The 15,980-nt window shown below is 43.3% G+C and overlaps 1 protein-coding gene across 5 annotated transcripts in view; it reads right to left on the reverse strand.

The window, feature by feature from the left end:
- LOC100558465 (glypican-5) overlaps positions 1 to 15,980 on the reverse strand; it is a 500,734-nt gene that overhangs the window by 346,499 nt on the left and 138,255 nt on the right. For all 5 annotated transcript variants that reach the window (XM_062976534.1, XM_003218342.4, XM_062976535.1 and 2 more), the window contains one exon: positions 15,120 to 15,814. In XM_062976534.1, the coding sequence (XP_062832604.1) occupies positions 15,120 to 15,814 (695 nt within the window). The remainder of the gene's footprint in view (positions 1 to 15,119; positions 15,815 to 15,980) is intronic.

Below are 15,980 nucleotides of genomic sequence, written 5' to 3' on the forward strand. Positions count from 1 at the left end.
GGGGGGCGGATTGTCAAGCTAAGTTTGTTTCTCATGATTCAGCTGCTTTTTCTATAGAAAATACAGAGTTTGGGAAAACAAAACAAACCATTTGGGGAAGCTTTAATCTCAGTAAAATCCCTGAAAAGCAATTTCATTCCACTGAAGTATACTCGTAAAAGACAATCTGGAATCCTATTTACAGTATTGTTTCCTGTGTTTGAGTATAGTTCCCTGATGTCAAATGTGAGGTTTGTAAATCAGCCAAATCCCTTTTGATAACATGGCTTTGAGAATTATGGCAAATAAAGACTAAAAGGCCGAAAGCAAGAGAGGAAGACACAGATGGGTTTGGGCCAAAACCAGCATACTCACAGTCAGGTCAAGTTTCTTAGACAGATAAAATAGCTTGGGCACAAATAATGGGAAATACTGTAAACTGGACTTCCACTTACATTTAAATCTATGGTTTGTCAAACTGAACTTACCTTCACTTCCAGGATTTTTTAAAGGATGGATGGGAGCTCATTGGTGATCTAAGCAGGATTTTAAAGGCAGGAATTTGCTTCCTGAATCTGTTGCAGAAGCAGTCAGGTGATCATGGGGAGGCTGCGAGTTGGACTCCATCCCCAGGTTCACCAGCGGGCTAACCCTTGCAGACAGGTCCAGTGGCAGCATATAATTTGGCTTCCACACTGTGATGTCCCATGGGCCATGGAGTCCTGATCCCAGTGCCATTGTAGCTGATGAGGAGGAAAACAGGGGATTTTTGCCAGCTCAGCAAGAGCCGGAATCTTTCCAGATGCCTGTTGATGATGTTTCTACCCGAGAGCCCATTACGAACGACCTTGACCAGGCCTTCCCCACTGCCTCCCCTCCTTTTCCCAGGAAACAGTCCTATGCGGCGGGCAGGAGCGAGAAAGAGCAGGTTCAGAGGAGCTTGAGAATAGCAGCTAAACAAGACGCTAATTAGCCATGTTCCCCTGGGAAATTCTAGGGAGGAATGCATCTGGAAGTAGATGTGTTTCGTTCTTCATTTCCCTTGGGAAAGGAAGCTGGACACCTGCTTTGCAGAGAAATGAAACCGGGATAAAAGTGCCGGACACGAAGGATTCCATGCGGAGTCAACAGATCTACTTCGGAAGTGATTTCGTGGTTCCAGCCAAGTGTGGACTTCGCAAAGTCCGCAACTCCAGTTCCTTGTCTTGCCTTGTCTAACCAAGTATTCAAGAAATATCTTGTCTTGTTTCCAGCCTTGGACCTTGCATCTAGTATCAATCCTTGTTTCTAACTTTGCTGTGGACTTACTTTGAACCTGTGATGACTCATGGGCCTTGTAGTCCTGCTCAGGACATTGTAATTCCTGATGAAGATGAAAACTTGGGTTTTTTACCTTCCCAGTCTGAACTGGATTCCTCTCAGCCAGATCTTTCCCAGGCAGATCTGGGAACCTTGCACCTGCAAGAAAGTTGTCTCCCAGAAGTATGTCAAACAAGCCCAGAGCCTACTTCTCCCGTATTCTTGCGCCGGGAGTTTTGTAAACAACAGAGAAGTTTAGATTCAGCTTCGCGCAGGAGTGCGAGGATTGCAGCTAAGAATGTGGCCAATTAAGACTGCTTCTCGTGAGAATCTTTGGGGAGTCTCACATCTGGTCTCAGAGTTAGCTTTCGGTTCTGATTCCCAGAGAACTGCTTCGGCGGGAAGCTAGACTCTATTTAGGTGTTTTACCCGCGTAGTAACTTCGCGGAGTCAATTCGTCAGCCTACGGAGCGAGTTGTGTCTGGACAGCGCGCTCCGGTTCAAGCCTCGCTCCTGCTCAAGCCTTGCCTTGCTATCCAGCCTTCGCCTTGCTTCCCAGCCTTTGTTTATCTACGGACTTTGCCTTGTTTCCCAGGATCAATCCTTGCCTTGTTCCACGGATTTATCAAGTTATTCCACGGACCTTGTTCTTGTTCTTAGTTACCTTGTTCCACGTTCAAGCCTTGTTTCAAGTATCAAGTTATTTCCTAGCCTCGCTCAAGTTTCATGGACTAAAGGACCTTGTCATCTCCCCTCACTTTGCTTGGCAAAGTGAGTGTTTCGGTTATTGGATTACAACTTTGGACCTTAATATTTCTTATTGGACATTGCTTTTTTGGACTAATTCTGACCTTTCCTGAAAGGTCTAATTCTGGACTATTTTCTACACTTGTTTTTATTTACTTTATATATTCCTACAATAAAGATATTAGATAGATTCTGGCCTCTGTGTATGGTTATTGGTGCTCTGCAGCCTGGGTCGTGACAGTTTGACTCCGCCACCCTAAGCACCAATTAACCTCGGCCAGAATGTCTACCGGAACCGTACCTGGGCCGAGCGGCCAGCCGATTACCTACACCATCGACAAGGAAGAGGTGGACCGAATCCGTGATAAGCTCAATGCACAGGATGGAGAAATAAGGGGTTTGAAGGAACGCGGAGTTCGTCTTCCGGCCATGGCGTTGCCAACCAAGTTTACTGGAGAAGCTTCTAAGGTTCATGTCTTCCGTCGCCAATGTCAAGCTTATCTGGAGGCCCGTGCTGCCGAGTTTCCCCAAGAAGACATCAAAGTGGCATGGGTTTACAGTCTTCTAGACGGGCCAGCGGCCAGCTGGGCGACGGCACTGTTCGACCAAGCCTCTCCACACCTAAGATCAGCGCAACACTTCTTGGACCACCTCAAGGAGACTTGGGGAATCGAGGACAATTTGGAGGCAGCCGGTCACAAACTCCGTCGCCTTTTCCAAGGAGACAGACCTATGTCTCAGTATATAGCCGAGTTCCGAGTGCTGGCCCACAACACCGGCTGGAACGATGTAGCCCTCAGGGGACAATTCCGGGAGGGTCTCAACATTGAAATGCTGGAAGAAATCTCCAAGGTGGATCCTCCCCAGACCCTCGAGGCACTCATTGATCAATGTTTACGGGCTGAAGTCATGATTGCCAACAGGAAACAGTGGGTTCGAGGCCAGGGCAGTAGAGCCGGGGCAAAACCCCCCGCTCCCGCCAGCGTTCAGCCACGTCCGGTGTGGAGACCCCCACCGCCAACCCCATACCCCAGAGGAGGCGAGGAGGTGCCGATGCAGTTGGGCAATGTGCGTCCCAGACTAGATGTCGCCGAGAAGGCCCGTCGTCAACGCTTAAACCTCTGCTGGTACTGCGGGAACGGGGGCCACTTCGCCAGAGAGTGCCCAGCCAAAGGGAAGCCTGCCGCCCGTCTTGCGGCGGCGTCCTCCACGGAGACGAAGGCGTCTGAGCCGACTGGCACACAGCCGGCGGGGGAAGCCAACGACCGGGTGTAGAGGGGCTCGCCAACCCGGTCAAAAAATCCATCCAAGAGCCGCCAACCGGGGTCCTGTTCCTTCTCGTGGTCACATTATGGTCAGCAAAAAGGGGACCCGTCATGATCCACGCCATGATAGACTCTGGAGCTACCAACAATTTCATCGATAGAGAGTATGCCGACTCTCTGGGATTACAATATCATGATTTCAAGAATGCCCGTGTGGTGCAAGCCATAGACGGCCGTCCCCTCAAGACGGGCCCCGTAAGTCAGTGGTCGGAACCCACCAGGATGTGGATAAGGGAACATATGGAAGAGATTTCCTTCTTTGTTACCGAGGTTCCCCATTTCCCTGTGATTTTGGGAATTCCATGGCTGACTCTCCACGACCCTAACATCTCCTGGTCCAACAGAGAACTGCAGTTTGCTTCACCGTACTGCCAAAACCATTGCCTCGTAGCCAAGGTATGCCATGCCACAGACACCGAGCCCATCATCACCTTGCCAAAGAAGTACTCCGAGTATTGGGATGTATTCAATGAGAAAGAAGCCGAAAAATTACCCCCACATAGACCTTATGACTGTGCCATTGACTTGGTGGAGGGGGCCCCGATCCCGCGAGGGCATCTCTACTCCCTGACTGAACCAGAGCAAGAAGCTCTCAGGGAATTCCTAGAGACAAACCTTCGCAAGGGATTCATCAGACCCTCTCAATCCCCAGCCGCCTCCCCAGTGATGTTTGTGAAGAAGAAGTCAGGGGAACTACGCTTGGTGGTGGACTACAGAGCATTGAACAATATCACCAAGCGGAACAGCTATCCCCTGCCTTTAATCTCGGATCTACTGGATCGGCTTCGAGGAGCCAAGGTTTACACCAAGCTGGATCTTCGGGGGGCTTACAACTTAGTTCGCATCAGGGAAGGGGACGAGTGGAAGACCGCCTTCCAGACCAAATTCGGATTATTTGAGTCCCGAGTTATGAATTTCGGTTTATGCGGAGCCCCCGCAACGTTCCAGCATTTTGTCAATGACATTTTTCAGGACTATCTAGACAGGTTCTTGATAATCTACCTGGACGATTTTTTGGTGTTTTCCAGATCACAATCAGAACATGAGAACCACGTCAAAATGGTGTTACAACGATTGCGGGATCATGGACTTTATGCCAAGCTGGAAAAATGCGCTTTTGATCTACAAGAGGTAGATTTCCTTGGTTACCGCATCTCGCCTCTAGGGCTTTCCATGGATCCAGCCAAAGTTTCAGCAGTATTGGAATGGCGGGCGCCAACTAACAAGAAAGAGGTGCAGCGTTTCTTGGGGTTCGCGAACTACTACCGCAAGTTCATTCCAGATTTTGCCCGCTGGTCCGACCCCATCACTAGCTGCATCCGTGGAAAGCAGCCTTTCCGCTGGACTGATCAAGCAGAGAAAGGGTTCCAGCAACTAAAGAAACTATTCACCTCCCAGCCAATTCTACAGCACCCAAATCCTGGAACCCCTTTTGTGGTGCAAGCGGACGCCTCTGATGTGGCAATTGGGGCTGTACTCTTACAACCGGTGGGAGATCACCTCCACCCCTGTGCCTTTTATTCTCGTCAACTAACCACACCAGAGAGGAATTACACCATTTGGGAAAAAGAACTACTGGCCATAAAGGCAGCCTTTGAAACTTGGAGACATTGGCTAGAAGGGGCCAAATTTCCCATTGAAGTCCACACTGATCATCGTAATCTAGAACATCTAAGAACTGCCCGCAAACTAAATCAGAGGCAGCAACGTTGGGCTTTATTCTTTGAACGTTTCAACTTCCAGATCCATTATGTGACCCCAGCCCAAACCAAGCAAGCAGACGCCCTGTCACGTAAACCGGAATACGCTGCAGGACGCAAGGAGACCTTTGAATCCCAACTGCTACAACCTGAGAACTTTGCCACGCTCACGGTGGGGAACACCAAATCCATTCCCATTGGTTCAACTTCCCCTACTCCAGGACCCATCTGTGCTCAAGAAATCAGGGCTAGTCAGCAAGCAGATGCCTGGGCGCAGGACCAACTTCGCCAAGGTCTGCATTTTCCCTTTTCGCTTAAAGATGGGCTGCTCTGCTATAGAAATCATGTCTATATCCCACCCGGACCGGGCAGGGAAAAGGCGCTTCGTCTGTGTCATGACTGCAAACCAGCAGGACACTTCGGACTATTTAAAACTATGCATCTGATCCTAAGGGATTTTTGGTGGCCCAAGATCCGCAAGGATGTGGAAAAATATGTCAACACCTGCCCAGTATGCCAGCGCTCCAAGATACGAAGGGAGAAGCCCTCAGGGCTTTTACACCCCCTTCCTACCCCATCTCGCCCATGGGAAATAATTTCCGCGGATTTCATCACTGACCTACCACCTTCCTGTGGGTTCACCACGATCTTAGTGGTGGTGGACCTATTCACCAAGTTAGCCCATTTCATTCCCTGCGAAGGCCTCCCCACGGCCAAGGAAACTGCGGATTTATTTCTTCAACATGTCTTCAGACTACATGGATTGCCCAAGAGTTTAGTCACAGACCGTGGATCTCAATTCACCTCTCGTTTTTGGAAGGCACTACAAAAACTATTGGGCATAGACTCTCGCTTATCTTCAGCTCATCATCCCCAAACAGATGGGCAAACGGAGCGCACCAATGCCACTTTGGAGCAGTATCTTCGCTGTTATGTAAACTATCAACAGGACAATTGGGCTTCTCTGTTACCACTGTCTGAGTTTGCCTACAACAATGGAGTTCAAGCTTCTACAAAAGAAACGCCGTTCTTTGCAAACTACGGCTTCCATCCACGTTTCTTTCCCCCTGTCATTGAAACTTCAGAGGTTCCCGCAGCAGAGGATTGGCTGCAGGAACTCACAGCGGTGCAACAACTTTTGCTCCAGCAACTGGACCAAGCCAAGGAGGACTATAAACGCCACGCTGACAAACATCGCCAGCCGGGCCCCGAAATCAAGGTAGGAGATCGGGTTTTCCTGTCCACTCGCTTTCTGCCCTCCCACCGCCCTTGCCGGAAGTTAGATGCCCGTTTCATTGGCCCCTATCCAGTGGTGGCGCAATTAAACCCCGTGACTTTCAAACTCCAACTTCCGCGTTCAATGCGCATTCACCCAGTGTTTCACCGTTCCCTGCTCCTTCCGGCGGATGGTGTGCGTCCTGATACAGACCAACCGGCCCCCCCTCCTGTTTTGATGAATGGGGAGGAGGAGTTCGAGGTTGAGGACATTTTGGATTCTCGCTTTCACCGCCGCCGCCTACAATATCTCATTGACTGGGTGGGTTTTGGCCCTGAAGAACGCTCTTGGGAAGACGCCTCCACAGTCCATGCTCCTGATCTAACCCGTCGCTTTCATCAGACCTATCCCGCCAAGCCGCGACCTCGCGCCTCGGGGAGAGGGCCCCAGTTTGGGAGGGGCCTTGAGGAGGGGGATAGTGTGATGACTCATGGGCCTTGTAGTCCTGCTCAGGACATTGTAATTCCTGATGAAGATGAAAACTTGGGTTTTTTACCTTCCCAGTCTGAACTGGATTCCTCTCAGCCAGATCTTTCCCAGGCAGATCTGGGAACCTTGCACCTGCAAGAAAGTTGTCTCCCAGAAGTATGTCAAACAAGCCCAGAGCCTACTTCTCCCGTATTCTTGCGCCGGGAGTTTTGTAAACAACAGAGAAGTTTAGATTCAGCTTCGCGCAGGAGTGCGAGGATTGCAGCTAAGAATGTGGCCAATTAAGACTGCTTCTCGTGAGAATCTTTGGGGAGTCTCACATCTGGTCTCAGAGTTAGCTTTCGGTTCTGATTCCCAGAGAACTGCTTCGGCGGGAAGCTAGACTCTATTTAGGTGTTTTACCCGCGTAGTAACTTCGCGGAGTCAATTCGTCAGCCTACGGAGCGAGTTGTGTCTGGACAGCGCGCTCCGGTTCAAGCCTCGCTCCTGCTCAAGCCTTGCCTTGCTATCCAGCCTTCGCCTTGCTTCCCAGCCTTTGTTTATCTACGGACTTTGCCTTGTTTCCCAGGATCAATCCTTGCCTTGTTCCACGGATTTATCAAGTTATTCCACGGACCTTGTTCTTGTTCTTAGTTACCTTGTTCCACGTTCAAGCCTTGTTTCAAGTATCAAGTTATTTCCTAGCCTCGCTCAAGTTTCATGGACTAAAGGACCTTGTCATCTCCCCTCACTTTGCTTGGCAAAGTGAGTGTTTCGGTTATTGGATTACAACTTTGGACCTTAATATTTCTTATTGGACATTGCTTTTTTGGACTAATTCTGACCTTTCCTGAAAGGTCTAATTCTGGACTATTTTCTACACTTGTTTTTATTTACTTTATATATTCCTACAATAAAGATATTAGATAGATTCTGGCCTCTGTGTATGGTTATTGGTGCTCTGCAGCCTGGGTCGTGACAGAACCTTGGAAAGGATTTGGACGTTTTCCCACTCTATTGCTTGCAAATAGAGTGTGTTTCGGTTTGGATCTTCAACTTTGGACTCTAATATAAAATATTGGACAATATAATTTTGGACTATTTCTGACCTTTCCTGAAAGGTCTTTTATTGGACTATATTTCCTACTTGTTTTTATTATTCTTACATATTTCCTTAATAAAGATATTAGATAGTTTTTGGCCTCCGTGTGTTGGTTCTTAGTGCTCTCGTTGCCCTGGGCGTGACACACACTTTGCTCAGGATAAAAGCTACCATAATTATAATACTGAGGATTTCAAAGGAAATTCCTACTAAAGCCCTTTGTTTGGACACATGAGCCACCATGTGGAGACATCTTTTCCTCCAGTCACCATCAGAATACAGTACCTTGACTGGATATAGGAAGCTGGCACTGTGGTTAGGAGAACTTGACCCCCTGTGTCCCTGAACCAGGTGGGAATGTCTGTTTTAGAGAATGTAGAAACTAAGCCTTCTGCTACAGTCAAAGAGTTTCTTTTTGATACAGATATTCTGAACAAGAGTAAGATAGAATGAGAATTTTTCTACTTTCACATTTTGCAGCTGGATTTTTAGGACAATCTCATGACCTTTTACGATGTGCTCACTGAAGCCACATTTACTCAGCTACAGGTTGTTTTACTTGATTTGGAAGAAAAAATGAATGATCAATTTTAAAGTTTTTTTAAAAAAATTACATGATAAAGGACTGTAACATGACACAGGTTAATTGCGTCTTGCTTTTTGGCTCAATGTAGGTTTCACAGAACCCACTTAAGATAAAGAAAGAAAACATTTTTAAAAATCTGATAGAGCATACTGTTGTCTGACATTTGCACAGCTCTCTTATTTTGGGCATTAGTTTTGAAATCCTTTGCCACCACCAAAAAACTGAAAGGTATTGGTTCCATGCACCTTATCATGATTTCTTAGTTACATAGGCAGCTATGCTTAAGACTGATGAATTATTGAGGATTTCTACTTTGTCTTTAATCTGATTTCATTGTTTTAGTGGAAAAGTATGCCTCTGTGCACACTTTTTCAAAAATAGATACTCTAACAATCTTTGCTCTAGGAGCTAAACAAATAAACCGGAGAAGAGCCAAGCTAATTTTTCTTTACAATTTTATAACTGTTTGTAACTTTGTTCAAGATCCAGAGTAAACCAGCATAAATACAAAGTATACAGCAAGAGTGACTAGGAGGAACTGTCACGCAAAGTGGACTCAGGAGGTACAAGCTTCCCTAAAATACAGCCAGCACTACTCTGTAGAACTTTTTGCTTCAGTTTTGCTTTCACAGCTCAAAAGCTTTACAATTGACTCCATCCAATGCGGAAAATATTTCATATATCTACTGGGAACAGAACAAGATTATTGAGCTTGATGACATAATTATGTCAACCATAAAGAATTCTAGGATTATAGCTGTAAAGAAACAGGATTGCAACCCTCTCTGAGAACATTCATTTAGATGGGAAAGAGCTAATGACTCCATTAAAACAAAAGTAATGCTTTCTATATATAAACTTGCTTATACAGGATTTAAGCAAGCATAAAAACAATGTTATTTCTTGGAATCAGTATTTCACAACCATTAGTAAGCTTGGAAAAATTCTCTTGACAACGGTCAACATAAAAAATGTTTACTCCAATAAATCTACTACTGGAGAACCAAAGTAAAAGAAATTCCAAAGAACAAAGGCAGAGTACCTATATCTATTTTTTGGAAGAAGTGTGGTCAGAAATTCCCATGATAGACCACATCACCCGATGTTCATTTATCTGATTCTCCTTACTTTATGAATTACCTCTCTAGAAAATGTAGTAAGTTGAAAATGCTATAAAACTAATTCTACATTAGAAACATCGCTTAGCTGCTAGAGACCCAGGGGCAATTGACAATCCGCTTTGCTTGATTAGGCCCATCTTACTTGCCAGTGTTAATGGAAAGAAGACTCAAGAGGAAATGAGAAAACAACAGGTGCAGCAGAAGTGATGTCAGTGGTAACTTTTCTAGGCCTAGAAGTCTAGAATTGAGGGATCACTACTTCCAGCTGACTCAGCTGCTTGACACACATGTATCTATTTTGCTCACTGTTGCCCACTCAGCTCATGCTTCTACAGCTGCCCCCTGCTTCTTATATACATCCAAGATCAAGAACTTTATCACACAAGGCAGGCAAACTAGCATTGCATCTGAACCATCATCTTTAGTGACATTCCCTCTAAAACTGGTTTGCACAACCTGTGGCCCTCCATGTGTTTTGGATTTCAGCTCCCAGATTTCCTGAATATTGGACAAGCTAGCTAGGGCTTCTGGGAGTTGGAGGCCAACACCTGGAGGGTTACAGGTTATACATGGCATGTGTATACCACTACAGGTTTGCCTTATATATAACTTTGGAGATCCATCTTGCTGTTGCCTGACTGAGGGGAGGAGTACAAATCAAGAACCTCATATCTACTCATGAGGATCTGCAGTTTTGATCTTGAAATGTAGAATTCATGGTTGAGGTATTAAGGATGTAGATAATATTTGAACATATACAAAATGGTAGAAAAAGTATTTTTCAAATATAGAATCCTGATGTGAAGAATTTTGGACTGATGTGAATGTTTGCAATTCAGGAATTATTTCATGCAAAATTCACACACTTGGGGGGGGGGCTGTTTTTTATCCATGTGCAAACTTGGCACAATAGAAATCACTAAATAATGAACAGTATTTAAAAACTGCAGTTTTCAAAAATTCCCTTGCAATGGGCAGAAAACTGCTAAAATTACATTCTGCTTCCTTTGAGAAGAAACAGGAGAATAACAACATCCTATACAATTCTGTTACATATTGTCAAATAATGGTTGAAACCATCAGGCAAATGGCTGCGACACTTTTCTCTGCTGTGAACCATTTGCTTCATCAATTTACCACCAATAAACTTTGTCTGGTGGTAGTGACATGTGTAAGTTTTTGATATCACAGAATATTTTAGGGCCAGTCTATTATTATGTTTATTTATACTGTACTTTCTCTCTTCACAAGGGGACTCAAAGTCTAGATATTCACCCAACTCAAAAGTTGATTTGCACAGAAAACAGAATTTTCTGCAAAGAAAGCAAAATTTTGTGCAGCAATATTTACTTCTGCTTTGACACAGTATTTTCTGCATATGAAATGTCATTACAGTATATAACAGAGCAGATTCATATAATCCACTTCAAAGCAGATAATCTGGGATGAGATACTGGATTATATAGCAGTGTAGATCCAGCCTTTGTGAAGAATTATACCCCTGTCACTTAGGCTGGATCTGCTTTGAACTGGATTATATGAGTCTAGACTGCCAGATAATCTAGGATAATCAGATAATCTGGGATCAGATCCTGGGCTATAGGGCAGTGTAAATCCAGTCTATGCTGCATATAATCCAGTTCAAAGCAGATAATCTGGACTCAGAAACTGGTTTATATGTCAGTGTAGAAGGGTCCCCAGTCTTGCAAACAAAAAGCCAGCATTGGTTAGATTACATTTTCCATACCAACATATCAATTTCAATTATGAGACCAAACCTACAAATGACACTTTATTGTGATTCATAGTCGTTAGTTCCGTGCATTTGAGGAAATGGTGTTATCCATGTGAGAGACAGTGTGGTGTAATGGACTGAGTATTGATTTAGGGGCACATCTACACTGTATAGAGTTTGAAACCACTTTAACTGCCTTGGCTCAATGCTATGGAATCCTAGGATTTGTAGCTTGGTGAGGTGCCAGTACTCTTTGGCTGAAAAGGTAGACTTTGACAAACTATAACTTTCAAGATTCCACAGCATTGAGCAACAGCAGTTAGTCAAATTTAATTAATTCCACAGTGTAGATGCACCTTAGGACTCTGGAAGATCAATTTTTTAATCCCCACTCAGTCATGAAAATCCAATAGGTGACCTTGGCCAAATCACACCCTTTGGTGTAAATAAATATAGCCAAAAATATATGATCAGGTAGACATAATGCAAGAGTCAACTCAATAATAAATAATAACAGTAATTTACTACCCAATCCCAAACCTTTGTAAAAAAAATGAAATAGCAACCACCAGAAAGATAAGAAAATAATTACTATCAAATATGAGTAAGAATATGGTGGAGGCTCCTTCTTTGGAGGCTTTTAAACAGAGGCTGGATGGCCATCTGTCGGGGGTGCTTTGAATGCGATTTCCTGCTTCTTGGAAGGGGGTTGGACTGGATGGCCCATGAGGTCTCTTCCAACTCTACTATTCTATGATTCTATGATTCTATGAATATCAAATATCTACAAGGGTTTCAAATCTTAGCACAATATTAAAGAGGAAGAAGAAAAAATGACTCCCCAAAAGTGATGGCAAGTATCAACAAGAAAGTCAACCTATCTAGCACAACAGAGAATGTGCACTTTCTTCCAGTATGACACACAATTAGATTCTAGTAGACAACACTGAAAATAATGGTTGTGATTGCTGATGTTGCAAATCATGGAGAACCTACATTAACTCAAATAGCTGGGTAGATGCCAACACCATTGAAGAAATTGCTTGGTACATTACAGAGCTCAGGATTGTTTAATATCGTAATGGCAACCTTTCACACATTTCAAGCAGGTAATTCAGGCTGGCCTGTAGGTTACTGGAGATTATTCCTGTAGTCCAATTTAGAGGACCTTCATTTTTTCTTTTGCAAGTGCAGTGATCACTTCTATTAAGTACAGTAAATGCCTTACTTAACCTTCTTTCCCCAAGAAGGTAAAAATAGCCAACTTTCCATTATTCACTGCCAAGTACTCAATTAGCTAAAAAGAAATTCTTTATGTTAATGCACAGGCTTCACCTAGTGATTTAAAAAATGTTAACCATTTCCTAAAAAGTGAGTACGGCTGTTAATGTAAACTGCCTCAAGGTAAATGAAAATTCCCACTGGGGTCTTTTATGTGAAAGTTGAATAATGCCAGGTGCACGGGTTACTTCAGAAGTAAATTTCACAGAAAAGCACCCTTTCCTGAAAATTGTGAGGCGAAGGGAGTGAATCAGTGCCTCCCACCCAGCATTTTGGGATATATATATTTTCAAAATTAAAAAAAGCAAAGGAATGGAATGGAATTAAAAGGTATGCAAAATGACAGACTAGAAATATATTTGCTTATCCCTATATACTAACTTCCCGCCCCTCAAAAAAATCAGCTGAAAATTAACAGTATGGAAAGGCATATCTGAAGCTCTCTTAACAGGAATGATTAAATCAAAAATTCCAAGGTATCTTGCTATATGATTCAGAACAGCAAATCTCATCCAAGAGACATAAATCATAAACCATGGCCAAGTTTAAAAAATGATAAAATCCGATTAGTGCCAAACACATTCCCTGTCAAGAAATAATCAATAATAAAATAATTAAATAAATAACAAATTACTGCCCTTTCATGCAAGTCAAAATCAGATTTAGAGCATTCACTTGATCGGTATCCTTTGATAAATGGGATAACTCTATTCTTTCAGTTCTATCCATTGAAGAGGTTCAAATCTACAGCATAATTACCCTGAACATATCTTACCAATTTAGACACCACTAAATCGATGCTTCCCTGCCAGTCCAGTGATGGATGGGCATGGTGCCCATTTCACAAGATCGCTGGACTTCCAGTGAAGGCCCCACCCACAATTGGAGTGGAAGTGTCGTACAATGCTTCCTTCCCAACATGGGACCCTGATCCTTACTGTTCAGGCGACACTTCTCATGTGCGATGGCAGAAATGATACATGAGGGAATGGCGTGTAGGGTGATGGATTTGCCCCGCTGCCCTCTGTTTCTTCGGTGAAGTGGGACCCTTCGCCTGGCTTATGTGATAAGGTTGTCAAGTATCTTCATTTAGATATGTTTCTCTAAGCTATCTTTTCTACAAACCATTACGATGGAATAGATGGAATTCAACATTTAAATCATCTTCCAAATCTAGTTATTTCTTTTCTCTTTGATTTTTTCCTCCATCTTTATCCTCAGCCCAGTTTTCATGTAGCTATGTTGATGATAAGGTGGTACTTCACCAGCTGCAAAGCCAGCTGCATCCTTAATCATTTCTATATTTTCTGGCCTAGATTTCAATTACTGGTATTTTAATTTTTAAATATTGTAAAAAAAAATCCCAGTGCTCATATAATATTTACTTTGTGGCCACAGGTTGTTGAGGTTTTAAAAGCATATTTTAAATACATTTTTAAAAAGATATTCTTATGCCATATTCCTATGTATAAATATTGTATTTTAAAAACAGTGTTAATACTTAAGAATACTCCTCTGCCATACACACAGAACTATTGATGACTAGCACTGAAGATCTTTTAAAATTTTCATACAAGCATATGTACGCACATATTTCATTCAAAATCCAATTCCAAATAGTATAGATAGATAATCACTTTTGTGTGTTGTTTGGGAGGAAGAAGCAATAACAATATTTCAAGTAAACAAAACACCAATCTCACTTTTTTAAACCACCTATCAACAATTGCTTATTATATTGTGCCAAAAATAGTATATGTACCACCAGAAGAGAAGGAAAGTGTGCATATGCTCATTCATACATACAAGTGCAAATTTTAAATATAGAACAGGAATTTATGTTTTAGAAAAAGAAAGCCAATTCATGTCCTATCCACACCACTACAAATATTTTCTTCAAATAATTACCCCTACCCTTTCACTTAAATTAGTCCAAATTACCAACCAGATTCTAATCATAGTAGCTAGCTACTATTTCTTATTAGCTTGCAAAGTTTGTAAAATGGGATGAAGTAGGTTGGGGTTATTTTTCTAGTGCCTCTCCTCCACACTTAATTCACTTTAATCTAAAGATATGTAGGCAGCTCATCTGCTAGCATGCCGCACAATGCCTTCAAATACAAACAAAATGTTTATTTCTTATCTCCTCTTTCATCCTTCTAAAAAAGGAATCACCAGCAACTGTACCTTAAGCACTTTTCACACATACAACAATGTACAATTTTGAGAAAGTCTCAGCCACACAAAAGGGCATACTTCCCAAAGTTAGAACCTGAGCTGAACCCCAAAAGGAGGACATGGCCCAGTACCACATAATACCTGAGTTGTAGCCGCACTACACAACTATATTATATCAGTTTCATAAAATCTTAACTGGCATGGCTCCATCTGATGGCATTACAGAAGCTATTTTTAGTGACCTTTCTACTAATGGTCTGATATTGACAGGCATATAGGGAAGGGAAGAAGGCCCTGTCAACAACTGAGGTTGGCCTAGAAGCAATAAACAACTGGATACATTAAAAGGAATTTGCAGAAAATCCAGGTACACAATACTTACAGTTGCAGACAGCTGTGGTCCATTCAATTGTGCATGCAAGATGGCCTCATTGATTGAATAGCGGATCCCCAAAAGTGCCAATTCCAGATCATGAGCTCCAGCCATTTCATTGCTGAGATATTCCAGAGTATAAATATATTCCCTCCATGGAACATCCAGTTCAGATACACTGGCAAAACAGCCCCTCATAACATTCAGACAATACCCTTCGCAAGGCCTTATTAACGTTAGGCCCTGGCAATGAGGGCAATACTGCATCTTCACGAGCGCTCGGGTACATTCCTTTGTCAAAGTCACATGCTCAGTGGCATTCAAGACTTCAGTGCCCATCCCAAGGGCTTGACTGAATACTCGGTTTGCCCTGAGAGACTTGGCTAACTCTGTAACCACTTCTTTAGAATAGCGTCCAAATGGATTTACATCTTGCCGCGTTAGGCGCAGACATTCTGTGTACTCTTCTGATAAATCTGTGATTCCTGGGTTTATTAGACGGCTGTAAACCAAAGGGAAGAGGCTGTCAAAGAACCGGAAAAAGGCTCTTTCCACTTTGGTCTGTGCACCCAAGAGATAGAGAGAGATGTCTGTAAAGAGCTCCTTGACAGGCTCTACTGCTTCCTTCGACATGGATCTGTAGACGGTGTCAAACAGGGAAGTTGTATGGTTCTCTGCAAAACGAAGCAAGGACTCAAAGGCGGCTGCAGAAAAGGAGACATTAAAAAGTGAAGAGAGGGGTCAGTTTTTTCTTAGCACCCACTCAGCAAAACATATTATAAAATTATATGATTACTGTATACTTTGCATCTCAGGCAATTTACAAGATTACTGAATATTTTTTTCTGCTCTAAAGATTACAGTGCTTGA

The sequence above is a fragment of the Anolis carolinensis genome, chromosome 3, assembly GCF_035594765.1.
Source record: "Anolis carolinensis isolate JA03-04 chromosome 3, rAnoCar3.1.pri, whole genome shotgun sequence".
Classification (NCBI taxonomy): Eukaryota; Metazoa; Chordata; class Lepidosauria; order Squamata; family Dactyloidae; genus Anolis; species Anolis carolinensis.